The 27,600-nt window shown below is 51.8% G+C and overlaps 1 protein-coding gene across 1 annotated transcript in view; it reads left to right on the forward strand.

Moving 5' to 3' along the window:
* Positions 1–27,600, forward strand: part of GRIK5 (glutamate ionotropic receptor kainate type subunit 5) — a 57,097-nt gene that overhangs the window by 23,335 nt on the left and 6,162 nt on the right. Inside the window, exons 13-18 of the mRNA XM_073795902.1 lie at positions 7,950–8,153; positions 20,612–20,728; positions 20,898–21,007; positions 21,419–21,592; positions 25,904–26,069; positions 26,617–26,842. Coding sequence (XP_073652003.1) covers positions 7,950–8,153; positions 20,612–20,728; positions 20,898–21,007; positions 21,419–21,592; positions 25,904–26,069; positions 26,617–26,842 — 997 coding nt within the window. The remainder of the gene's footprint in view (positions 1–7,949; positions 8,154–20,611; positions 20,729–20,897; positions 21,008–21,418; positions 21,593–25,903; positions 26,070–26,616; positions 26,843–27,600) is intronic.

Genomic DNA, 27,600 nt, shown 5'->3' on the forward strand with positions numbered 1-27,600 from the left:
ATGTGAATCCCTTTTCTCTCTCCATCTGGCATCATCAGTAAGAATAGCAGTCGGGAATTCCCTGGCTGTCCAGTGGTTAGGACTGTGCGCTTTCACTGCTGAGGGCCGGGGTTCAATCCCCGGTCGGGGAACTAGGATCCCACAAGCCGAGTAGTTGGGCCAAAAAAAGTAAAGAATAGCCACCATCGTGGCCAGAGTCTTTGAGCTGTATGCTGAGCTGTTCGCTGGAGTTACTTGGCGTTCATGGCAGCCCTGAGGCAGGTACCATTGTGAGCGCCGATTTTCAGACAAAACTAAGGTGCAGGAGGGTTAGGTGACGCGAATCGCGCAACTAGAGGATGGCAGAGCCCACGTGCTTCTACGTTGCGCCACACCACGTCGATTTCTGCTTCTTTCCAAGGCCTCGCTGCTGCGTTCTAGGCCTGGCCCTGCCGTCCGTACACTTTGTGACCTGGGTGGGTCTCTCCTCTCTGTCCTCAGCTTCCTCCTATAAAATGAGGGAACTAAAATATTCATAATAAACTGAAGGGGGTAAACTAGATCGGGGTCCTTTAAACTGCCCTCCAGGAAGTCTTGGATATGGAATTGGGTCCTGGCTTCACAAAAAAGGTCCAGGCAAGCAGCTTGTGAGGAATGTTCTAGAACCCACCCTACTTTAACATTTCTTAGTTTCAAGGGATTTTTATAGAAGTGTAACATGCATACAGAAATTTGCACAAATCGTTAAGTGTACCACTCACTGAATTTGCAATTACTGAACACACCTGTGGGACCAGTTCTCCCACCCCCAGCTCTCCATATGCCCCTTCTGGTCTCTAACCGCCCCCCAGGTTAGCTTTGCCTGCTTTGAACTTCACATAAATGGCATCGTATTCTATGTTCTCTCTCTGGTCTGCCTTCTTGTGCACAACACGTGTTTGTGAGATTCACCCACGTTGCTGCAAATAGTTTAGTCTCGTTATATGTCCTGTTATATGAACGAACCGCGATTTACTTACCCACCAAATTGATGCGCATTGAAGTTGTTTCTAGTTCTTTTGCTATTGTGAATAGTCCTGCTGTGAACACCCTACCACACGCCTTTCGGTGAACATGCATAGGCATTTCTGTCGAGTGTATTTGCAGGAGTGGAATTGCTGGAGTTTTCCAGCCTCGGTAGATACTGCCAAAGCATTTTCCAAAGTGGCGGTACCATTCCCCATTCCCACTGGCAGTGTGTGAAGGAGAATTCCAGTCGCTCCTCAGTTTAGCCGGTGCTGAGTATAGGAAGGTGCCAACCCTATTGTAGTTTTAACTTACATTTCCTTAACGACTGTGGAAGGTGACCACTTTGTCATTTATTGCCTGTTTGGAACCTTCTTTTGGGAAGTCCCTGCTCAGATCTTTCTCTATTTTTAGAAAATTGGAATATCTGACCTTTTTATTGATTTGTAATCTATTTATATGTTCTGGATATAAGTTCTTTGTTGGAATATGCATTGCAGAGACCTTCTCCCACTCTGAGGCTTGCCTTTTCACTCTTGGTGGTATTTTTTTTGGCTGTGCCGTGCAGCTTGTGGGATCTTAGTTCCCCGACCAGGGATTGAACCTGGGCCCTCGGCAGTGAAAGTGAGGAGTCTTAACCAGTGGGCAGCCAGAGAATTCCCCTCAATGGTATCTTTTTTTTTTTTTTCAATATTTATTTATTTATTTGGCCGTGCCAGGTCTTAGTTGTGGCATGCGGGATCTTCGTTGCTAAATGCAGGATCTTTGTTGTGGCGTGCGGGATCTTTAGTTGCAGCTTATGAACTCTTGTTTGCAGCATGCGGGATCTAGTTCCCTGACCAGGGATTGAATCCGGGCCCCCTGCATTGGGAGCGCAGAGTCTTAGTCACTGGACCACCAGGGAAGTCCCCCCAGTGGTATCTTTTGATGAAAGGATCTTTAATTTTCCTAAAGTCCATTTTATCCTTTTCTCCCTGCTTTACGGTTAATGCTTTTATTTATTTATTTATTTACGTACGTACTTATTTATTTATTTTTGGCTGCATTGGGTCTTCGTTGCTGTGCGCGGGCTTCCTCTAGTTGTGGCGAGCGGGGGCTACTCTTCATTGCGGTGCGCGGGCATCTCATTGTGGTGGCTTCTCTTGTTGCAGAGCACGAGCCCTAGAGCGTGTGGGCTTCAGTAGTTGTGGTGAGTAGGCTCAGTAGTTGTGGTGCACGGGCTTAGTTGCTCCACAACATATGGGATCTTCCCAGACCAGGGCTGGAACCCGTGTCCCCTGCATTGGCAGGTGGATTCTTAACCACTGCACCACCAGGGAAGTCCAGTTAATGCTTTTAGAATTTAAGAATTCTTGGGATTTCCCTGGCGGTCCTGTGGTTAAGACCCCGCGTTTCCACGGCAGAGGGCATGGGTTTGATCTGTGGTCGGGGAACTAAGATCCAACATGCCACACAGCACGGCCAAAAAAAAAAGAGTTCTCTGCCTACCCCAGGTTCATAAAGCTAGTCTCCTATATGTTTCTTGAAAATGTAATAATTTTGCCTTTTACATTTAGATCTACAATCCACCTAGAATTGGTTTTTGTGTGTTATATGAGGTAGGGGGGTCAGAGTACATTTTTTCCATATGGATGTTCTATTGAATGGCACCATTTATTAAAATGTTCATTCTTTCCCCCTTCAGCACAGTCTTACCCTTGTCATAAATCAAGTATCCATTTATGTGTGGGTTTCCAAACTCTCCATTCTATTGTCTGTTTGTCTGTCTTTGCTCTAATACCACATTGTCTTAAATACCATAGTTTTATTTTATTTATTTATTTATTTTTAACATCTTTACTGGAGTATAATTGCTTTACAATTGTGTGTTAGTTTCTGCTTTATAACAAAGTGAATCAGTTATACATATGTTCCCATACCTCTTCCCTCTTGTGTCTCCCTCCCTCCCACCCTCCATATCCCACCCCTCTAGGTGGTCACAAAGCACCGAGCTATCTCCCTGTGCTATGCGGCTGCTTCCCACTAGCTAGCTATTTTACGTTTGGTAGTGTATATATGTCCATGCCGCTCTCTCACTTTGTCACAGCTTACCCTTCCCCCTCCCCATATCCTCAAGTCCATTCTCTAGTAGGTCTGTGTCTTTATTCCCATCTTATCCCTAGGTTCTTCATGACCTTTTTTTTTTTTCTTAGATTCCATATATATGTGTTAGTATACGGTATTTTTCTCTTTCTGACTTAACTTCACTCTGTATGACAGACTCTAGGTCCATCCACCTCACTACAAATAACTCAGTTTCGTTTCTTTTTATGGCTGAGTAATATTCCATTGTATATATGTGCCACATCTTCTTTATCCATTCATCTGTTGATGGACACTTAGGTTGCCTCCATGACCTGGCTATTGTAAATAGAGCTGCAATGAACATTTTGGTACATGACTCTTTTTGAATTATGGTTTTCTCAGGGTATATGTCCAGTAGTGGGATTGCTGGGTCGTATGGTAATTCCATTTTTAGTTTTTTAAGGAACCTCCATACTGTTCTCCATAGTGGCTGTATCAATTTGCATTCCCACCAACAGTGCAAGAGGGTTCCCTTTTCTCCACACCCTCTCCAGCATTTATTGTTTCTAGATTTTTTGTTGATGGCCATTCTGACCGGTGTGAGATGATACCTCATTGTAGTTTTGATTTGCATTTCTCTAATAATTAATGATGTTGAGCATTCTTTCATAACACCACAGTTTTAAATTGTCTTCGTACCCAGTAGGGTGAATCCTCCAGTTTTCGTGTTCTTCTTTAGGATTGCTTTGGTTCTTTTGATCTTTTACATTTCCATATGCATTTAAATATCATCTCTAAAATTTTAAAAATATTTTAATATTAATATTTTAAACTGGGGGCAGGACAGAAGTTAATTAAATAGAATTAAGTAGCATTCAGTTTAATTCTACACTAAATAGAATTCAAAGCGTGTGGGGAGGGGGGGAGTGAAAAAATCCGTCCCCTTCCCTCCCCAGTCCCCCATTTTTTTCCCCATCCTCCCAGATATGTCTGAGCATGTACGAGCCCATACCCACTTTTTCCTTCACAAAGGATAGCATATTGTACACGTTGTTCTGTAGCTTGTTTTTTTCCTCTGAATATATCTTATAGAACTTATTTTAGTAGTTGCCTGGGATTCTTTGATGACATCAATAATCTTTTTAACCTGTTCCAAATTAGGCTGTTTCAGTCTTTGTTCCTGATACAAGAAATGCTGCCATGATCCTCCTGGACCTACATTTTTGTGTACAGGTGCATAGCCATTCGTAGGATGAGTTCTTAGAATCAGACTTAGCAACATCCCACTGTCCGTCTGCAATGCTGGGCTTCTGCAGAAGATTCTTTTTGAAGAAATCTGAAAACCGTGGATTAGAGGCTTCTTAAAACCCTTGGATCTGATGGTCTGGGGCTGCGGGTTGAGTGATAGATCATTGTTTTCTGACCTAGCGTTCTGTCCACAGGCCTCAGTCCCTGTTTCTGGCTCTATCAGCTCCCACCTGATCCTGAGGCCTCAAACCCAAATCCAGAACCCAGGTGCCTCAGTCTTGAATTTGAAGATCAGCTTGGCCTGGTGGAAGGAACAAGGGCTTTGGAGAGCACAGCAACTGGATTTTGAATCCCAGCTCTGCCCAATCTCCCCTTCCTACTGCCCTGCTTCAGCTGTGTGACCTTGGGCAAAACACCTGACCTCTCTGAACTTCGGTTTCCTCCTATGTACATCAAGAGGGCTGTATGAGCACCTTCCAGCTCTAACACTGGGTGTTTGTCTAGAGAATTATTGATTTCTGATTCTCTAGCTTTGATACCCGGCCAGGCCCCCCCGTCTCTGTGTCTAGCTTCTCCCAGCTCTGATCTTGTTTAGTCTGGCATAGGGCTTAAGAGCAGAGCTTTGGACTCAGCCTGACTTGTCCATCTCAGCCACTCACTACTTCACTTCTCGGGACCTGTGTCCTCATCTCTCAAATAGAGGTAATAATACTGACCTCCTACGCTGACAGAATAGCTGTCACACAGCAAGCCCACAAGAAATGCTAGCTGCTGCTGCTATTATTAGTATTATCTCATTCCTATTCCTGGTTCCACAGTTTTGGATTTGAAAATGTGGTTTGGGAGAGAGAGAAAAGCACTGACTCCCCTCCATCCCATCTCCCCTCAGCTCTGAGACTTTGTTGGGGTCCTGGAATCTAGTCTATAGGTACCTTATAGTACCCATCACTGTATAACAAACCGCCCCAAAACCTGGAGGCTTCCAACAATAATGATTATTATTTCTCACAGTTCTGTGGGCCAACTAAGCAGTTCTGCTGAGCTCACCGTGGTTGCATTCAGCTGGTGTCTAGGCTGGGCTGTTGGCCGGCACATCTCGGTTCACTCATTCTCCCTCATCCTTCAGCAGGCTGGCCTGGGCTTCCTTTTTTTAAAAAAAAATATTTATTTATTTGGCTGCGTCGGGTCTTAGTTGTAGCACGCAGGATCTTTTGTTGTAGCGCATGGGCTCCAGAGTGCGCAGGCTCAGTAGTTGCAGTGCGTGGCCTTAGTTGCCCTGCGGCATGTGGGATCTTAGTTCCCTGCCCAGGGATCAAACCCATATCCCCTGCATTGGAAGGTGGATTCTTAACCACTGTCCTACCGGGGAAGTCCTTGGCCCGGGCTTCCTTACACTGGGGTCCCAAGAGATCTCTCTGAGGGCCCAGGCTCTGAAAGTCAGACAGCACTACTTCCAATGCATTCTGTTGTCCAAAGCAAGTCTTGAGGGCCGCTCAGACCCAAGGAGTGGAGAAATCCGCTCTCTTTTTTTTTTTTTTTGTGGTAAGCGGGCCTCTCACTGTTGTGGCCTCTCCTGTTGCGGAGCACAGGCTCCAGATGCGCAGGCTCAGCGGCCATGGCTTATGGGCCCAGCCGCTCCGTGGCACGTGGGATCCTCCCGGACCGGGGCACGAACCCGTGTCCCCTGCATCGGCAGGCAGACTCTCAACCACTGCGCCACCAGGGAAGCCCCGCTCTATCTCTTGACGGGAGGAGCTGCAAAATACTGGGCTCCTACCTTGGAGCTCAGTAATTTTGTGCTGAATGAATGAGAGGTGGCAGAGGTCACTTGACCTCTGTGAGCCTCAGTTTCCACATGTGTAAAGTGAGTCTAAGGATACCTCCCGTGGAAGGTCACTGTGAGGAATTTTTTTTTCTATTTTTATTGCAGTACACGAGCCTCTCACTGTTGTAGCCTCTCCTGTTGCGGAGCACAGTCTCCGGATGCGCAGGCTCAGCGGCCATGGCTCACGGGCCCAGCCGCTCCGCGGCATGTGGGATCTTCCCAGACCGGGGCACGAACCCATGTGCCCTGCATCGGCAGGCGGACTGTCAACCGCTGCGCCACCAGGGAAGCCCTTTTTTTTTTTTTTTTTAATGGCCACGCCACACAGCTTGCAGGATCTTAGTTCCCCCACCAGGGATTGAACCTGCGCTCTCGGCAGTGAAAGCGTGGAGTCCTAACCCCTGGACCGCCAGGGAATTCCCACTGTGAGGAATTAAAATGATAAAATCCAGAGAACGCACACACACAGGGGCTGGAACTTCGCAGGTGTTCAGTCCACATGGTAACCATATGGGTATTATTGCCAAAGGTCTTCTTGCTGATTCCTAAGTCCTAACTCGTTTTATTCCTAAGTCCAAAGTGACACTGTACAAACAACCATTTAGACAATAGCTATGTAAGATAAGTATCCCTTTTGTTACCATCATCTTCATATGCCTCGTCTTACTAGCACTTGGAATATTCTCTCTGCTTTTGTCCTTATTTGGCACAAAAAGTGTCGGTAAAGTTTGCTCAAACCCCTCAGAAATAAGCATCGACATAGCAAAACAGCTGTAGGCCAGAGATTGCAAACTGTCAGGTGTTTGTTTAGCCTGCAAAGCATTAAAAAAAAAAAAATTGGTATTAGAATTTGAACTGTTGCTAACCTTTAAAATCAGGAGATTTTACAAAACATCCTGGGTTTCCAAATTCTCTTGACATTGGACCATCTGGCATCTCAGGCCTGCTTCCCTTGTGGCAGCATTGGGCTGGAGCTAAATCCTGGCGGGGCAGATCCTCTTTGATCCCTTGGTGGCTCATGAAGTCAGTTTAATGGGTTGTTATTGGTTGTGTAGAAAAATGAAGTAGAGCAGGATGGAAAATAGCAGGGTATTCTGCCATAGCCTTAAGGGAAAGGACTGCTTTGTGGAACTAAGTCTAGTTACATGTGTGCAACTGTGAGCACACAGACATATGTGTATGACTTGGATTACAAGTAAAATATATATATCTTACTGCGGGTTTTAGCTAAAAGTTTGAAAGTTTGGCAAGATCTCCATCCAGTCTGATTCATTCAAGTTACCTGCCTCCCTTGTAGCCATTTGAGCTTGAGATGAGGTTGTCTGGTGGAGATCAAACCAGTTTCCTGCGACCTGCTAGGGCCTGGCAGGGTCCCTGTGCTTTTTCCCTGGTTCTGAGTATTTGTTTTTGTTTTGATAGCTATTTTTAGTTTTAGTTTTTAAATTGAAGTATAGTTGATTTACAGTGTTGTTAGTTTCAGGTTATACATATATATGTATGTATATATACATATATTCTTTTTCAGATTCTTTTCTCTTATAGCTTATTACAAAATGTGAGTAGAGTTCCCTGCGCCATAGAGTAGGCCCTTGTTGGTTATCTATTTTATATACAGCAGTGTGTATATGTTAATCCCAGCCTCCTAATTTACATGCCTCCGCCACCGACTCTGAGCATTTGTAAGCAGGGGATGAGGGCAAGGACTCCGTCATCTCCACTCTGCGGGCAGGTTCCTGATCTGGCTGCAGCCTGGGCCCTGGGACCCACGACCCAGCCCCCAGATGCCCCAGTCTCTGACCCCCCCACCCCTTCTCTCCTGCTTCCCCAGGAGAACCCGTACGTCATGCGCCGGCCCAACTTCCAGGCCCTGTCGGGGAACGAACGCTTTGAGGGCTTCTGCGTGGACATGCTGCGGGAGCTGGCCGAGCTGCTGCGCTTCCGCTACCGCCTGCGGTTGGTGGAGGACGGGCTATACGGGGCGCCCGAGCCCAACGGCTCCTGGACGGGCATGGTCGGCGAGCTCATCAACCGGGTACGGCGGGGCCGGGGCTGAGGAAGGGGCCGTGGGTCGGGTGAGCAAGGGTGGGCAGGCGGGCAGGCGGGCAGCCAATGGTGCCTCAGAACCAACCTGGTGCATACAAGGGGTGGGAGCCGACGGTGCGCTGTGTCCCTGTGGCTGGTGAGCACCACGGGGTGGGCACAGTGGGGAAGAAGGGCGATGCATCCCTTCCCGTGTTCCTCTTTCAAATGCTTCCCTCACGTCACCTTGGCTTAGTCGGTGCTCAAAGATGTGTTGAGTGAATGAAAGAGATGTGGAGTGGGAATTGGACAGATGTGGAGGAGATGGAGAAGGCTTCCTGTGAGAGGCAGGGAGAGGGCTAGGCGGCCGGGACGTGCGCTGTGCCCAGCACCTGCCAGGAGGTGGACGTGGAGGCTGCCTGTTGCGCTCACAAGGCCACGCATTCAGTAGGTGTTTATTGAGCACCTAGTGTGTGCCTTGCACCACGCTGGCGCGGGATATAGTGGTGAGCACAGGGGACCTGGACCCTGCTCCCAGCAACTTAGGGCTCCATTGAGATGCAGAAAAGCAAATGACCGCAAGACAGAGCCATTGGCTGATGGGGAAAACTCAGAGGAGGGACCCAGAGGCTCCTGACCCAGCCAGGCATCCAGGGAGGGCTTCCCAGAAGAGGTGATGCCCAAGCAGATTCCCAAAGAGTGTGAAGGAGTCAGCAGGGTGAAGGGGGGGTATGGGAGACGGGCAATGTGTTTGATGGCATTTACAAACAGCGGGGGGTGGGTTGGGAACATGAGTAAGAACGAGTTGGGTGTGGGGCGTATTAGAAGAGCAGCCGGGCCCTGAGTGTGGGCAGGATTTGAATGTAGGTGAGGAGGGCAAGAGGCAGTGGGGTGGGGGGTGGTAGGCAGGGGTGCAGCGGAAAAAATATTTTGGAGTCAGACCAACCTGGCTTTGAGTGCTGGGGTGAGTCATTTCTTCCCTCGGAACCTCAGTTTCCTCTCCCTAGGATGGGGATAATGATACCTGACAGGTCTGTAGTAAGGTTACAGACACGCTGCACACGTTCTTGTCATAGGTGGTTCTTTTTATTCCAGTCATGAGAAGCCATGTGGGCGAATGCCCAAAAAAGACAAACAGGCCCCCAGCTTAGGGGCACGTCCAGGGCAGGTGTGTGGAGCCGGGACCTGTGGCCACAAACGGTCAGGGTTGCCTTGACATTGGACTTGGCTGACAGCGTCAGAGACTCTCACCCTCCTGAGCCCCTGAATGTCACCAGGGGAGACTCAAAAAGGCCACTTTGCTTGACAAGGATGTTTATCCCCGTAAGGCACTGATTTTCGAAAGTTGTTTTGACTGCAGAGGCTTTCTTCGTTTGAAAGCGCCCTCAGGGCCCTGGACAAAGCAGAGCTGCTCTGGGGGTGACAGAGGTCGGGGGTGTCCCCCGGGTTCTGGTGGCTCGGTCTCTCTCACCCCACCCAGCTGGCAGGTCCGAGGCACTGCCCTACAGGCAGCCAGCTGGTTGAAAGCTTCTGCCCTGGGTGGGTTCAAGAGTCTGAAGCCAGGGCCTGAGGAGACAGGAGGCAGGAGCTGGTGGCCGGACGCCCACCTCACTGGCAGGCTTCCCTGTGACCTCGTTGCCATAGCCTGGTCCCCAGTCTCGTAAGCTCAGAACTTTTGTTCATCAGGGCCCCCAGAAATAAGACTCCAGGAGAGCAGCCCTCCCCAGCCAAAGTCACCGTCAACTGGACATCTGTTTATTCATCAACAAAGAAGTCCTATTTACAGCTGTATGACCTTGGGCAAGAGTCTTAACTCCCTGTGCCTCGAGCCTTCCCTTAGGACTTAGTGTGAAGGTGCCTGGGGTAAGCATAGCAGGGCTGGGAGCTTTTCTCATTGGTTACTGCTCTTGTGGTCCTGCGTCCTGTTTGAGTCTCTGCTGAGCATTTGTTGTGTGACCTTGGGTGAGTTACATAACCTCCCTGTAAAACTGGGGAAATAACAAATGCTAGCACATAGGGCTGTTGTGAGCATGAAATGCGTTAATCCATGTACGGGCTTGGAGCAAGGCCGGCAGGTGGTGGGTGCTGTGTGCCTGTGCTATCGTTAGTGTTATTCCTGCCAGCACATACATACATTCATGCGTTCGTCCGTCCTCCAGCCAGCTAGTATTTATTGAGTGCCTACTGTATACCAGGCCCTGTGATACACCCTGGGGATTCAGTGGCCTGGCCTGGCCTTGCTCTTACGGTTAAAGACTTTGGCCCGCAGCCAGAGGTCCATGGGATGCACCCCCTGCACACAAAGGGCTGAGCTGGCTCAAATGAGGAAACAGAATCATCGGGGCTGCTCGATGGCCTGCGGGGAGGTCAGGGGAGGCTGGAGAGGGCCAGGACTTGGTGACCGCCTGTGGCGGGGGCGGAGGAGAGAGGACGTGAGCGTTCCTTCTGTTTCTGGCTTGGGCAGCTGGGCGATGGCGATGACATTTAGGGAGAGAACACTGGAGGAGGAGCAGGCTGAGAGTGCAAAGGATGGGCGGAGTTTGGCCTCTGCAAGGCTCAGCTGCCTGCTGTGGGATGGCCAAGTACACTGAGCTTCGCACAGATACTCAGCACTGTCCTCACAGCAGCAGCAGCTGACGTTTATGGACTTCACGCCACGCGCCAGGAACTTTGCAAGTGTTACTTAATTCTTCTAATAATCCTTCCTGGCCCAGAGGATCACTGCCCTCCTACCGATGTGAGATCAGGGGCTCAGTAGTGAACGGACTTGCCCCCAACACGCAGGGCTGCAGCCAGGTGTGACTGACCCAAGGCCTGTGTCCTTTCCAGACACCCAGCAGGTACTTGGGAAGCCTAGAGTGGTCAAGGTGGTGCTCACACCGTGCCAGGCCCTTGTCCGAACCGTATGAACTTGTGTTAACTCCTTGACTCCTCACAGGCACCCCCTGAGGAAGGCCTGGTGTTTGCCCAGTTTTCTCTAATGGACAGAGTAAGGCACCAAGATACTGTCCAGGCCACATGGCTAGTGACAGGCAGAGCCAGGGCTGGCACCCCAGCAGGCTGGCCCAGAGCTGACAAGTGACTTCCAGATGGAAGACAGCCCAGGGCACCAGCATCCCCCCAGCCACCGCCCCCCAACCCACCCCCCACCCCCGGCCAGGCTCAGGGCTTGTGGGCCAGTCTCGAATTATGGTCCATTTATTCCACCCAGTGGCCACTGCTGGAATTACCTTTCTCCCTGCCATCACCGCTGTGCTGTGAATTCAGGCCCCGCCCCTCTCACCAGCCTCCTCCTGGGCCTCCTGGCCTCCTGTCTCTCTCCACTCCAGTTTGTCCTCCAGTAGGATCTCTGTACGAGGCAAGTCTGACCTATCACTCACAGGCTTTAGCTGTCACCCCCCGGGGCCCTCCGGTCTGGCCCTAAAGGACTAGGCAGATATCTTAGGTCGGGTTTCCAGGGAGCAGATTCCGAGGTGCAGATTAGCAGGCAGGTGTGTGCGGTGCCCTTGGAAAGCAGCGAGTGGAGGAGGAGGCCTGGGCAGAGGGAGGAGTTGAGCTGTGTTGCAGTCATGACTGGACCTCAGCCGTCCCACGGGCAGCTCTGGCGCTGGGATGGCCATCAAAGACATCCCCCTGGGCTTCCCTGGTGACGCAGTGGTTGAGAGTCCGCCTGCTGATGCAGGGGACGTGGGTTCGTGCCCTGGTCCGGGAAGATCCCACATGCCGCGGAGCGGCTGGGCCCGTGAGCCATGGCCGCTGAGCCTGCGCGTCCGGAGCCTGTGCTCCGCAACGGGAGAGGCCACAGCAGTGAGAGGCCCGCGTACCGCAAAAAAAAAAAAGACATCCCCCTGAGGTAAGGGGGAAGGCTTTTATGCCCCCCACCGACACGTCATTGGATGAGGGCTGTCCTCGGGGAGGGTCAGGACCTGGGGCAAAGGGGTTCTTCCACCTACAGAGCAATCAGCCACCAACACGTGGTACCATGAGTGCCTGATCCGGAAGGAGGGTCTGGGCGGCCACCACGGTGTCCACTACAGCTGTGGGCTGGTTAGATGCCAGACAGAGCCAGCTTCAGGTTGCCCGCTTTCCCGTGTGGTCCCTGGTGAGCCATTTCATCTCTCTGAACTAGCTTCCCCTCTTGAAGTGGGAATGATGTTCCCTCCCTCACAGAGTTTTGTGGGGAGTGGGTGAGGGGTAAGCTGGAGGTCCCACAACAGAGCCTGAGTTACCGGGGCCTTGCAGGTAAGGAGTTTGCGTGTTCTTGTTGTTTTCTTTTTGGCCGAGCCAAGTGGCTTGCAGGATCCTAGTTCCCCGACCTGGAATTGAAGCCGGGCCCCAGAATTGAAAGCACCGCATCCCAACCACTGGATGGCCAGGGAATCAACCCCCCCTTTTTTCCTCCTTTTTAAATTAATTAATTTATTTATTTTTGGCTGCGTTGGGTCTTCATTGTTGCGCGCAGGCTTTCTCTAGTTGCAGAGAGCGGGGGCTACTCTTCGCTGCGGTGCCTGGGCTTCTTACTGTGATGGCTTCTCTTGTTGCGGAGCACGGGCTCTAGGCGCGCGTGCTTCAGGAGTTGTGGCTCACGGGCTCTAGAGCGCAGGCTCAGTAGTTGTGGCACACGGGCTTAGTTGCTCCGCAGCATGTGGGATCTTCCCGGACCAGGGCTTGAACCTGTGTCCCCTGCATGGGCAGGCAGATTCTTAACCACTGTGCCACCAGGGAAGTCCCTTTTCTCCTTTTTGGATGTTGTTTTTATTGTGTTATGAAGTCACTGGAAGGTGCCATGATCTAATTTATTTATTTATTTATTATTTTTTTTTTGCGGTACACGGGCCTCTCATTGTTGTGGCCTCTCCCGTTGCGGAGCACAGGCTCTGGACGCGCAGGCTCAGTGGCCATGGCTCACGGGCGCAGCCGCTCCGCGGCATGTGGGATCTTCCCGGACCGGGGCACGAACCCGCGTCCCCTGCATCGGCAGGCGGACTCTCAACCACTGCACCACCAGGGAAGCCCTATTCTTTTTTTTTTATTGAGGTGAAATTCATATAACATAAAATTAACCAAATTCAGTGGCATTTAGTATATTCACAGTATTGTGCAACCATCACCTCTATCTAGTTCCAAGACATTTTCATGACCCCCAAAGAAAACCCGAACCCATTAAGCAGTCACTCCCAATTCCCCCCTTCCCCAGCTCCCGGCAACCACCACTCTGCTCTCTGTCTCCATGGATTTACTTATCCTAGACGTTTCATATAAATGGAATCAGCCAGTATGTGGCCTTTTGTGTCTGGCTTCTCAAACGGCATGATGTGCTTGAGGTCCATCCACGCTGTAAAATGATGAGTACTGCCTTTCAGGGCTGACTCATATTCCATTGTATGGATAGAGGACCTTGATTTAATTTCAAAATCATTTAAAAATGATTACTCTGGCTGCTGAGAAATAACCGTAGTGGACCAAGAGTAGAGACAAGGGGGTCCATTGGAAGGTGTGGAAGAGAGAAGATGCTGGCTTGTGCTCGAGTGGTAGCTGTGTCAGGTGTGCCACCAGGTGGGATGTGTGCCAGAGGGTGAGAGGAATCAAGAGTGACTCAGGGTTTGGCTAAGCAGCTGGGCCAATGGCAAGGCCAGTTTCCACCGTGGGGAGGACATAGGAGGAGAAGCTTGGTGGGGTCGGGGCTCGGGGGGATAAGAATTATCTCTGGGCGTGGGTTGTTTGAGATGCCTATTTGAAATTCAAGGGGGAGACAAAAGAATTTCCTTGTGTGACTGAGCATGAATTATTTAACTTGTCCACTATTGATGGATATTTGGGTGGTCTCCAGTTTTTGCAGGCATAGACAATGCTACCATCAATTGGATTGGTGGGGGTATTCCTGAGGGATAAGTTCCAAGTGGTGGAGGCACTGGTTCAAAGGGTATGAATGTTTTTTAAGTATATACTGCCAAATGGTCCTTCAAAAAGGTTCCACCAATTTATATTCCCACCAAAAGTTCACGAGAATGTCAAGTTTTCCACACTCTTGCCAACAATGGGTATTATCAATCTTTTAAAAAAACCTTTGCCAATCTGAGAGGCTAAAAATATCTCATTGTTTTAAGCTAAACAGAATGTCACATGGCTGCATATTAACTCCCATGTGGATGTACTGTAATTTATTGAAGCATCTTTTATATTTAGTTGTTTCCAGGTATTTTTAGATGTTTGTTTGTGCTGTTAAAAACAACCATAAGCAAACATCTTTATGCACGAAAGCTTGGCTTGCATTGTAGCTGATTAGGATTGAATCTCAATAGAATTACCAGGTGAAAGAGGAAAACCCTTCGTGTGGCTTTTGTTATATACTGTTGAACTGCTTTCCAGAAAGACTACATCAGTTTCTTTTTTTTTTTTTTTTCTTTTTTAACACCAGTTTCTATACAGGCTCCTTCTTGGCACTGAGGCTTTTGATGGATTTTTAGATATTCAGACAACCTCCTGTCATTTTCATAGATGGCAAGTCATTTTGATTTTTCCTGCTTTGTCTGGTGGACCACAGTAGGGTTTATGTGGCTAAGTGATAAATGGAGTCTGAGCCCAAGTTCCACTCAGAGTGGGCCTGATAGGCCCTTGGACTCACTCTGTGTTTTTCCAGGTCCTGGTTGTATAACTGGAATACGCTTTCTGACCTGTGGAGTCAGGGTCATTACGGTAGAAAGAGCCAGTGGAAGCCCCTAGAACTCCGCCTGTTTCCCAGGATAGTAATCCAAAAGCCATTCTACATCCTTTGGAGGAATTGCAGAGGTTAGTGCCGCCATTAACGGCTTGAAAGAAGCAGGGGTAGTGATCTCATCCCTGTTCAACTAGCCTGTTTGGCCTGTGCAGAAGGCAGCTGGATCTTGGAGAATGACTGTGGATTCTTGTAAATGCAATCAGGTGGTGACTCCAATCGCAGATGCTGGCCCAAATGAAGTATCTTTACTGGAGCAAGTCAACACAGCCGTTGGCAGCTGGTGTGAGCTACTGACCTAGCAAATGCTTTTTCCTCCATACCGCTTTCCAAGGACCACCAGAAGCCAGGAGTATAAACCTTCAGTCTTGCCTCAGGCTGACATCAACTCTCTTGCTTTCTGCCATCATATAGACCAGCAGTTCCCAACCTTTTTGGCACCAGGGACTGGTTTCGTGGAAGACAATTTTTCCACAGACTGGCGGGGGGATGGTTCAGGCGATAATGCGAGCGATGGGGAGCCATGGGCAGCGACAGATGAAGCTTCACTCGCCCGCCGCTCACCTCCTGCTGTGCGGCCTGGCTCCTAACAGGCTGCGGACCGGTGCCGGTCCACGGTCCAGGGGTTGGGGATCCCGATATAGAACACCGAGAACTTGGTCTCTTGACGCTGGTCCATCACATTGGCAACATTTTGCTGATCAGATCTTATGAGTCTGAAATAACATTTAGTGAGGAGGTTGGCAATAAACCCACGGCTGATACCAGTCAGTCAGTGTCCAGTCTGGAGACAAAACAGCGCCAGTTACTTGAACAGAATCATATCAGCTATATTTGTTTGTTTCTTTGTTTTGTTTTGTTGTTGTTTTTTTTTTTTGGCTGCACCTCGAGGCATGTGGGATCTTAGTTCCCTGACCAGAGATCGGACCCGTGCCCCCTGCAGTGGAAGTTCGGAGTCTTAACCACTGGACCGCCAGGGAATTCCCCTCTTATCAGCTATTTGAACAGAGAGAATTTAATACAAAGAATTGTTAACTAGGGGTTCCCTGGCGGTCCAGTGGTTAGGACTCCATGCTTTCACTGCTGAGGTCCCAGGTTCAGCCCCTGATCAGGGAACTAAGATTCTGCAAGCCACACAGTGCAGCCAAAAAAAAAAAAAAAAAAATTGTTAATTAGATGTAAAGTTGTTAACCCACTAACTGAAAGAGTAAAAAGAAATCTAATGGATCCTGAAGGTAGCAGCTGGAGGAAGCAGCCATCACCCCGAGGGCTAAGGGGAAAGGGGAAGAAGTTGGAAAGATTAAACCTTAGAAACTCAGACGAGGGTCCCCATAGAGCTGAAACTCAGACCTTTGCTGTTTGTCTGGTATTGCGGATATCTGGTGGGGTTTTTGGATTTGAGCAACAACTTATACCTGGGTATAACTTGTGTGTGCTGCTTTAATCCCTTTACCAAACAACCTGCAAGGCTTTCCATATTGAGGGAGGCCCAGAGCGTGCAAAAGCTCTGCAGCAGGTCCTGGCTTCATGCAAGCTGATCTGCCACCTGGGCCTGATGACCCGGCAGATCCCGGGAAGTGTAGAGTGCTGGTGGCAAATAGGGAAGCAGGCACCAAGAGGTGACTCGCATGCAGACCTCTAGGGTTTTGAAGCAAATCATGCTGTTTTCTGCAGATACTATTCTCCTTTTGAGAAACTGCTCATTACCTGCTAGACACTGAACACCTGCCCATGGACAGTGAGTGACCCCGTGACCTGAGCGCTCATGTCACCTGGGTATTGTCATTTTGGCATCAGTCAGGGGTCTACGGGGAAACTAATCACTCCAGATATTTGTGGGGTTTTTAAAAATATTTATTAATTTATTTAATTTTTGGCTGCATCGGGTCTTAGTTGCAGCATGCGGGATCTTTGTTGCGGCGCGCAGGATCTCCGCTGCAGCGTGCAGGCTCCTCGTTGCGGCCCGTGGGCTTCTCTCTAGGTGTGGCACACAGCCTCAGTAGTTGTGGCACATGGGCTTAGTTGCCCCGTGGCACGTGGGATCTGAGTTCCCTGACCAGGGATCAAACCCGCATCCCCTGCATTGGAAGGCAGATTCTTAACCACTGGGCCACCAGGGAAGTCCCCAGATATTTGAATGAAGAGAATTATTTACTAGGAATAAAGTTGCTAACTAGTTAACTGAGAGGGTAAAAGTTGAAGTCCAAGGCAGGAATCAGCATTTTTTCTGCAAGGGGCCACATGTAAATATTTCTGGCTTCCAGGTCATCCTGTCACTACTCAATTCTTCCATTGTATGGAAAGCAGTTGTAGACAATACCTAAACAAGTGCGCCTGGCTGTGTTCCAATAAAACTTTATTTTTCAATATTGGGCAGTTGGGACTTGACCTGAGGGCCATAGTTTACACACCCTTGCTCTCTCTCAGGCATCAAGGAGGTAGCAAGGCAGGAAGTGGCTCTGTCTCAAGTTCTGAAGGAACAGAGAAGAGCTGAAACTCAGAAACTTAGAGGAAGGGCTCTGTGGGGGTGGAAACTCAGACCCCGAGGAGGGGGCACTCGCCAGCTGGTGCTGGTGCCCCAAGAAAGCCTGGGCTAGGCTGGTTCTGCAAGTGCTGGGAAGCTGCAGGCTGAACTTGTCTGCCGCCCTGTGGAAGAAATGCTGCTGCCTTTGGCGCAGAAAGGCTGGGGACCCGAGAGTAGACCAGAAGGAGCCGGTAACTGTCCTTCCTCCAGCCTTGCAGCCTTCCTCTAGTGCCCCCTATTGGCAGAGCCTGTCAGGGAGCTGATGGCACAGCACAGATGGTTTGCACAGAGCTGGTGTACAGGGCGGGCTGGGGCAGAGGGACAGTCACAAGTGCTTTGGTTGGTTTTTAGGCATTTAGACAATCCCCCTGTCATTTCTACAGGTGGCTTATCATTTGGATTCTTCCTGATTTCATCCCAGAGATTAAACTGTCAGGGTTCCCTTGGGGAGGGAAGTCTTCTCTAAGGAACAGGTGTCCCTTTTGGGAAATGAAGGAGGAAGAGGAGGAGGTGGAAAGGGGGCAGGGGTTCCCAAGACTCTGAGAGGGGTCTAGAAGAACTTGCAGCATTTAAGGATCTGTCTGTCCTCCATTCGGAATTCATCTCAAATCGGACCACCTCCTCTCCACCTCTACTTAGCCCCACCCCCAGCACCTCTGTGGGCATCTTTAGTCAGCTTCCACTCTTGCCCCTGTGGTCTGTTCTCAGGGCGGCCAGATCATGTTACCCTCCACTGCACACACCCTCTGATGTGATGTCCTCTGTTGCCCTTGGGGTAGAATCCGGCCCCCTTCCCCTGGCCTGCAAGACCCTGCAGGGCTCTGGTCCCCACTCTGCTGCATTTCCCACCCCACCCCCCTTTCTGCTCCAGCCACCCTGGACACTGTCTTAGGTGCAGTGGAAAAGCCACCCAAGGGTTTTTAAACAGGTGACTATCATTTTGGATGGGGGGCGTGTTATGAGCAGAGGCAGGGGTCCAGTGAGGAGGCTGATGGGTTATCGTGGGGGGCCTTTGCCAGGACAGACCTCCTGTGGGTGCATAAAAATAAAGATTCCTGTATTAGCTAACATTGTTCACAACGATTCACATATTAGTCACGAGAGTGGCAAGTGCACAAGAAAGGAGAAAACCGGGAATTCCCTGGTGGTCCAGTGGTTGGGACTCTGCTCTTTCACTGCCGAGGGCGCGGGTTCGATCCCTGGTTGGGGAACTAAGATCCCACAAGCCGTGGGGTGTGGCCAAAAAAAAAGGGGGGGGGAACCACTCCTTACTCTCAACACCCAGGAATTCCCAGGGGTATGCTCTGAATCCAGTGCGTTCTGGGCCCCTGCCACACATGGCCGCCTCTGGATTCTGCCTTGGGGACGTGCCATCTCTCTCTCACCCTGCCGTAGTTGCTTCATCTATGCTGTCTCTCTCTACTCTTGGTTAATCTTCTGGGTCTGTCCTCTTTCCCTGACATCGAATTGCCTTTCAGATCTCTTCTCTCCTAGACCCTGGATTACATTTTGGGTCCACGTGATCTCTCCCTGACCTTGGTTTTCTTTTCAGCCTGTGCCACGTCTCTTTGCAGTATCTTTGGGGCCTGTGCCCTCTCTCCCCACCCCAGTTCTGTCCTAGTCTGTATTACCTCATGTGGTCTCAGTCTCAGCCCCTTGGGGGGTGAGTGTGTCCCTCCTCCCAGGCCAGTGATCCAGGACCTTGACTCTTATTTCAGCCCCAGGGGGAGGACTCTACTTGCATTTGGAGTCAGTGCTGGGGCCCGGTTGAGCCCTGGGCGATGGAATCAGTATGCCTGGAAGGAGCGTCCTGGGAGCCGGGTTCCAAATCCAGGAGACAACTCGCTCCCCTCCCGCCCAGTTTTACAGAGGACCAAACTGAGGCCCAGAGACATGGAAGCAAGCGCCTGCCCCTGGTCACCCAGTGAGCTTGGGGCAGAGCCAGGGCTCTCTACTCCCACCCGCGGCCCTTCCCAGCACCCTGCCCCCTCTGTCATGTATGTGCACACGTGAGCCCACGTGTTTGGGTGTGTGCACTGTGCCTCTAGGGAATGCCCCCCACGATGTCATCACTCCTCCCTACACTCGCGTGCAGGGCACGGGTTTGTCTGCCTGAGTCCACGTGGACAGTATGTCACTGGGTCAGCCTGTGTCTGGGCACGCATGTGTGGATATGGCACGGTGTGCACATGGTGGTGTAGACCTGACCGGGTACAGTGCTCACGTGTGCAGTGTGTGTGTGTGTGTGTGTGTGTGTGAGAAGTGCCAGGTTTTTTCCCAGCCTGTGTCCTGCCCACAGCTAACGACTGGCTGATGTGCACTTGGCCAAGAGCGAGATGGCCTCTTTGGATCAGGCATTCCAGTGTGTCAGCGAGACCCCAACACACACCCTTTTCTCCGCCATACCCCACCCACTGCCCACCCTTCACCACTTCAGACCTGGACCCCAGCCACCCCTCCCCGACTCAAGACCACGTGCAGCTTCTCCTGAGGTCGTTACCTCAACTGAGCCGGGCGTGGTCCTGTGTGTCAGGGGTGGCTTCATGCACACATCTAGGTCCCTGGTGTCTGCCAGGGGCAGGAGAGTGGAGGTCATGTCTCTGCTTTATGGTCCCCAGCCCCTGCCTTTCCTCCCTAGTGCCTTTGCCTCTCTGAGCCTCAGTTTCCCCTTCTATAAAATGGGCCTAGTAGTGGCCCTCAGGGAGCTGTTAAGAGGATTATACAAGATAATCTATATAAAGTGACATCTAGCATGGAGCCTGGCACACAGTAAGCGCTTGATAAATATTCCCTGTTAATTGTTCATACAGAAGAGAAAACCAAAGCTCCAAGAGGGTCCTGAGTGGGTCAGCGTCCAGGCATCTCAGCTCCAATCTCAGGCTCTCTCTTCAGGACCCCGGCATGGTGGGAGTGGTGGGGGTCAGCGGTAGGTTTTATAAAGCAGGGTCTTAATGATGAACTTGACTGGGGAGTGGGAGAGATTGGATGAGGCAGGGCAGCCGGGCAGGAAGGAGGCCACAGGAGCCGCTTACAGCAGATGTGAGATGACAAGGGTCCAGCTGGAGGCCCGAGGTGCACTCTTGGAGCCAGTCCCCTGGCTCCTTCTGCTGTCCTCTCTCTTTGCCTCTCTCTCACCTTCTGATATTCTAAGTCGCTCCCTCAGTGCGTTCTCTCTAACTGCCCATCTGTCTCCCTGGCCCGCCCATCTACCCCCGCCCCGCTTCCCCTCCAGCAGAAGGCAGACCTGGCTGTGGCTGCGTTCACCATCACAGCTGAGCGGGAGAAGGTCATCGACTTTTCCAAACCCTTCATGACCCTGGGAATCAGCATCCTCTACCGTGTGCACATGGTACGGTTCCCCTGGAGGTGGGGGTGGGGGCTGGTGCTGGGGCCGGACACCCATGGGAGGCAGAGGCTGTGGGCTGGACCTCGGATGGGCCGGTGGGGCTCACGGGCCCCGGGGCTGGGGGAGGGGCTCAGGTCTGTGTGGCTCCGGCTCTCATTCCGTCTCCCACCAGGGCCGCAAGCCTGGCTACTTTTCCTTCCTGGACCCCTTCTCCCCTGCTGTGTGGCTCTTCATGCTTCTGGCCTACCTGGCTGTCAGCTGCGTCCTGTTCCTGGCCGCCAGGTGAGTCCACTACCTGCTGCCTGGGAAGGAGAGGGCGGGGAGGAAGCACGAGCTGGGGTCTCCATGCCTGACCTTTCTGTTGTCTGTCTGGACCATCCTCGGCCTCCACTTGGGGCCTTGGATTCCCTGCACCCTCCCTTCTCCCTTTCTGGCCCTGTCTCTGTATTTCCTTCTTGTGGTTCTGACTTTTGCTCCGTGGTTCTCTCTGGGTCTCTCCCCTTCCCATTCTTTCTGTCCCCCTCCCCTTTTGCCTGCACTGTCTCTGTTTCTCTGTGTGTGTGTGTGTCTCTCTCTGTCCATCTCTGTCTATCTTCCCCTCCGTTTTTGTCCCCCCATCTCTTCTGATCACGGTGGCTCTCTCTTTCCTCTGTTCCTCTCCTTTTTCTCCCCATTCGCCGCGTCTCTCCACAGGCTGAGCCCCTACGAGTGGTATAACCCGCACCCGTGCCTGCGGGCACGTCCCCACATCCTGGAGAATCAGTACACGCTGGGCAACAGCCTCTGGTTCCCCGTGGGGGGCTTCATGCAGCAGGGCTCGGAGATCATGCCCCGGGCGCTGTCCACACGCTGCGTCAGCGGAGTCTGGTGAGAGGCTGCCTGTCTGCCCCAGCCGGGGCTGACGGAGGTGGGGAGGAGGGCGGGGGGGTTCTGAGGCCTGGGCCCATTCCTGTGTCCCACACAAGCTGTGTGACAGGGAATGGGGTGGGGGCAGCTGAGCCCCAGCTCTGCCACTCACTGGCTGTGTGACCTTGGGTCTCCATGCCTCAGTCTCCTCATCTGATAAATGGGGATAAAAATGCCCATGTCTCAGGTTGTAAGGATTCGGTGTGGCTAAGGGATGGGAAAGTGCTTCTGCTGACCTGAGGGGTTATAATCAGGACAGTATTGGCATTGTTACTGCTGTCCCGGACATTGCCCGGGCAATCACAGAGACACTGGAATCCTTGAGCCAGGACAGCCTTCACTGTCCAGACGTTGAGGCTGAGGCCCCGGACAGGGATACCTGCTCCCTCAAAGTCCCACGTGGATCCCGTAACTTTTGTTTTTGGCCACACCTCGCATGGCTTGTGGGATGTTAGTTCCTTGACCAGGGATTGAACTCGGACCCTCAGCAGTGAACGCACCAAGTCCCAACCACTGGACTGCCAGGGAATTACCCAGACCCAGTAACTTATTTTGAACGGAACTTATTTTGCCCCCAAGACAAGCTCCAAGAACCTATGTGTCAGAGAGCAGACACTGACAACTGGTGGTGTCTGGCCCATAGTTTAAAAGATTTTGAATTAGTTGGCATTTAAAAATTGGGTAAATTCACTTACAAATTCAGATTCCTCTTTTTGTTTTGTTTTGGCCACGCTGCGCGGCTTGTGGGATCTTTGTTCCGGGGCACAGCAGTGAAAGCCCGGAATCCTAACCACTAGGCCACCAGGAAACTCCCCAAATTCAGATTTCTCACTTTTCTCAAAGATTTGGGAGATCTGGTAGTGCTCGGCTGGCATTCCCACCTGGCGTCGATGCCTGTTCCACTGGCCTCAGTCCTCTCTCCCTCCTTCAGTCACTTTTTTTTTTTAATTTTTTTTTTTTTGACTGCATTGGGTCTTTGTTGCTGCATGTGGGCTTTCTCTAGTTGCAGCGAGCGGGGGCTACTCTTCACTGCGGTGCGCGGGCTTCTCATCGCGGTGGCTTCTCTTGTTGCGGAGCACAGGCTCTAGGCGCGCAGGCTTCCGTAGTTGTGGTGCACGGACTCAGTAGTTGTGGCTCGAGGGCTCTAGAGTGCAGGCTCAGTAGTTGTGACACATGGGCTTAGTTGCTCCGCGGCCTGTGGGATCTTCCCCGACCGGGGCTCGAACCCGTGTCCCCTGCATTGGCAGGCAGATTCTTAACCACTGCGCCACCAGGGAAGTCCTCCTTCAGTCACTTTCTGGCCTGGCTTCCATAAGCACTCACATTTGCCACCCTATCTTTGAAATAGCATCTGGGCTTGGTTGCAGTTCATATAACTCTTCTCAGCTCCTTTTCCTCATTAGAACCACAGAAAGCCGAGGAGCATGCTTAGGATAAGGAATATTCTCTGGTTTTATGGATTAGAAGATCGAGACCCAGAGAGAGGAAGTGGTTTGCTAAAGAGCATGCATTTGGCTAGAGGCAGGGCTGGGCTGAGCCAGCCTCCCGCCCCAGTGCCACCCACCCCGTAGGCCCTGGGTGCCTCTCCAGGGCAAACTGAGGCATGGGGCCTCCTCCCCATCAGTCAGGATCTATGCTCAGTAGTCATTCAGCAAGAGGTGCTTCTCAGGCCCTTCCATGTGCCAGGCACTCAGGCAGGTGGAAAAATCAGTCCTCAAGAGGCAAAGGAACTGAGAATAAACAGATAAATAAACACAAGGACATCATATTTTATGCCAAGAATATGTCCCGAAGATATTGTTTGATTCAAAACTTGTTTGTTCAGGACTAACCATAACGGTGGCAGGTTTTTCTCTTTCCCAGCTAAGCGAGGCTAACTACCATCTGGCAGTTGTTTGCAATTTGCTTGGTCCATTGGCTTTGAAACTTTTTGTTTGTTTGTTTTGGTTGCACCAGGTCTTAGATGTACCTGGCGGACTCCTTAGTTGCGGCTCCAGAGCTCCTTAGTTGCAGCATGTGGGCTCCTAAGTTGCAGCACGTGGGCTCCTTAGTTGCAGCGGGGCTTTGAAACGTTCTTTTTCTTTTCTTTTTTTTTTTTTTGGTGGTATGTGGGCCTCTTACTGTCGTGGCCTCTCCCGTTGCGGAGCACAGACTCCAGACGCGCAGCCTCAGCGGCCATGGCTCATGGAACCAGCTGCTCTGCGGCACGTGGGATCCTCCTGGACCGGGGCACGAACCCGCGTCCCCTGCATCGGCAGGCGGACTCTCAACCACTGTGCCACCAGGGAAGCCCCTACGTTTTTTTTTCTTTAATTTTTAAAATTTTCTGGATGTGCCGCATGGCATGTAGGATCTTAGTTCCCCGACCAGGGATCAAAACCGTGCCCCCTGCAGTAGAAGCTCGGAGTCCTAACCACTGGACCGCCAGGGAGATCCCTAAACTTTTGAATCTTGATGATTTTTTTTTTTTAACATTTTGAAATTGGCATCATGTCAGGAGTTCTACCCTGTATTCATTTCCTGTTGCTGCTGCAACAAATTACCACAAACTTCGTGGCTTAAAAACAACATAAATTTATTCTCTTATAGTTCTGGAGGTCAGAAGTGCAAAATAGATATGACTGTGCTAAAATCAGGCTGTTGGCAGGGCCAGTTCTTCTGGAGGCTTTGGGGGAGAATCCATTTCCTTGCCTTTTCCAGCTTTTAGAAGCTGCCTGCGTTCCTGGGCTTGTGACCCCTTCCTCCATCTTCAAATCTCTCTCTCTGACTCTGACCTCCTTCTTCCGCATAAGGACCCTTGTGATTCCATGGGCCCAACAGGATAATCCAGGCTAATCTCCCCATCTCAAGACTCTTAACTTAATCATATCTGCAAAGACCCTTTTACCCTGTGAGGGAACATATTCACAAGTTCCAGGGATGAGCATGTAGACATCTTTGGGGGGCAAGCCTTTCTTCTGCCTACCACACACCCCGACTAAACTTTATTAACATTTTTAATATAATGATGTATCAGATGTATGTAAACTGCGCTATTGAAGAACCAAACAGGGTGCAGTGAAAGAGAACAGTAGAGAATGAGGGTGCTCGGGAAGGGCCCCTCTGAGGAGGTACCATCTAGGCTGTTTCATCTGAAGGTGCAAACAGAGGCATGCCTGCCAAAGAGAGGGAGGCGCATTCCAGCCTCCCATGCCCCCAAAGAGGGAGGCATGTGTGAGGAGGTGGCTGAGAGGGTGTGAAGGGACCCGCTGTGACAAATCTGGCCGAGTCCCCCAGTCAGGTGGGGGACCAGTGACCAGCTCTCTACAGCCCATCCCTTCTGCTCCTCAGTCAGGGACCCTCTTCCCCAGCTGAGCGTTCTCTGCCCCTTCCCATCGCTGTCACCCAGGAAGCCCACAGTCATGTCCCCTCTCTCACCTTTGACCCCTTTGACCTCAGGCTCACTCTTGTCTCCACCCCGAGTCTTCCCCCACATTCAGTCATTCAACAGATGTTTCTTAATCTCCAGATGTGACCTCGGCCTGGTGATTCAGCAAGCCAGGGCCGGTGGTAGGGCGGTGGGGGTGGGTGCCAGTGCTCTAGGGACTTGGCCGCCCCCTGAATAGCAGCAGCTCGGCCAGAACTCCCCTCCTGGGCCCCTCATCTCATGTGCACACGGGCCATAGCCTCCTGCTGCCACACCCAAGGGCTCGCCATGGTTCAGGACAGCTCTGCCTTGGAAATCAACGTTTCTTTTCTTTTAATTAATTTATTTATTTATTTTTGGCTGTGTTGGGTCTTCGTTGCTGCGCGCGGGCTTTCCCTAGTTGCGGTGAGCGGGGGCTACTCTTCGTTGCGGTGCACGGGCTTCTCATCGCGGTGGCTTCTCTTGTTGCGGAGCACGGGCTCTAGGCGCGCGGGCTTCAGTAGTTGTGGCACGCGGGCTCAGGAGTTGTGGCTCGCAGGGTCTAGAGCACAGACTCAGTAGTTGTGGCGCATGGGAATTAGTTGCTCCGTGGCATGTGGAATCTTCCCGGGCCAGGGCTCAAACCCGTGTCCCCTGCATTGGCAGGCGGATTCTTAACCACTGAGCCACCAGGGAAGCCCTCTGAAAGCAATTTTAAACCCAAGGAATCTGGCTCCAGATTCCATGCTCCCAGCCCCTCCACTAGTCAGCAGTCATCCTTCTAGATGCTGGGGTCACTGAGGGGGCACCACCAGTGGGGCGCATGGCCACAGGGGCAGGGGGGCAGTGGCGGCTCCAGCCTGTAGCTCACCCCTCCCCCCCCCCAGGTGGGCCTTCACCTTGATCATCATCTCCTCCTACACGGCCAACCTGGCTGCCTTCCTCACCGTGCAGCGCATGGAGGTGCCTGTGGAGTCGGCCGACGACCTGGCGGACCAGACCAACATTGAGTATGGTACCATCCACGCTGGCTCCACCATGACCTTCTTTCAGGTGGGGCCCCTGGAGCCACCCAGGCTTGGTTTCGGGATCCCCGCTGTGCACAGCAGCGCAGGGTAGGGCAGTGCATTCCTCAGAAGGTTCCCGCGGGGCCGTAGGAAGTAAGCTCTCCTGTTTGGCTTGGACGCAGGTCTCCCTGAAGCAGGCTGGGCCCTGGGTGTGTATGGTTGAGCACCTGCTCCCAGCTTCTCTGAATGAGGCCTGGGAACACTGGGAAGACAGGGCTGGGTGTCAAGCCGAGCCGAGGCCCAGGGGTGGAAGAGAGAAAAAGGTTGAAGAACAGGCTGTGGCTGCGTCTTCCCAAGCCTTCGGTCCTCAGGATCCTCGCTGGGCTGGTGGGTGTGGGGTTGGCTTGGGTCTGGCCCTGAGCAGTCTGTCTGTCTTGTGCGTCTCCTCTGTCGTCGGCTCTTCCTGTCTTCCTCTGGTCTCCCCGCTCTCTCGGGTTGAGGGAGACTTTCTAGAGGGCAGGGGACAGGGCTCAGGGGAAAGGCAGGAGTGGAAAGACCCTCACCCGTCTTCCCCTCATGCGCCCTCTGCCCAGAATTCACGGTACCAGACGTACCAGCGTATGTGGAACTACATGCAGTCGAAGCAGCCCAGTGTGTTTGTCAAGAGCACAGAGGAGGGCATCGCCCGCGTCCTCAACTCCCGCTATGCCTTCCTGCTCGAGTCCACCATGAATGAGTACCACCGGCGCCTCAACTGCAACCTCACCCAGATCGGGGGTCTCCTCGACACCAAGGGCTACGGCATCGGCATGCCGCTGGGTATGGCGGCAGTGGGGTGGGGTGGGAGGCCGTGGGTCCCCAGGCAGCTGAAACCAAGCTGTGTGAGCAGGCCAGGGAGTAGGCCAGGCCCTTCCCGAGCAGGCTGGGTGTGCTGTGTGTGGCCTCCTAGCTGTGTGGCCTTGGGAAGGTGATGCCACCTTCCTGAGCCTCTGCACCCTCCACCTGCATATGAACAGGCCTAGGAACGATCAGCTCCAGCCCTGGAGGGCTGTTGGGAGAACCCGGTGATACTGTGCACAAGTCAGTGCGCGTGAGCCATGAGGCTTGCTGCCCTGCCCCATTGGTCCGAGGGCCCCTCGAGGGTGAGGACCTGGGTTTATTTACTTCATATTCTCTGCACCAAACCCACAGCCTGGCTCAGAGCAGGTGGTCCAGCAACATAATGGATGTTGCTGGATGGGTGGAAGGGAGGGAGAGAGGGAAGGAGGGAGGGAGGAAGAATGATGGATGGATCTGCTAGGGAGACTTGGACATGCTTTTCCAGGGCTTGGTGCTGGAAACTCACCACCAATTTTGCCACCAAATTTTGGCATTTCGGCTTTTAAACCCACCTATATTCTGATGACCACTGCATTTCTTAGCTATGACTACATAACAAATTACCCCAAATCTTAGCAGCTTTGTGGTAGGGTCGGTGCTGTATCAGGGAAGCAGTATAGCCTGGTGCTTTGAGGGACAGGCTCTGGAGTCCCAACAACCTGGATTCAAATCCCAGCTTCCTCCCTGACTCAGGCAAG

This window comes from Tursiops truncatus, chromosome 19 (genome assembly GCF_011762595.2).
Source record: "Tursiops truncatus isolate mTurTru1 chromosome 19, mTurTru1.mat.Y, whole genome shotgun sequence".
Lineage (NCBI taxonomy): Eukaryota > Metazoa > Chordata > Mammalia > Artiodactyla > Delphinidae > Tursiops > Tursiops truncatus.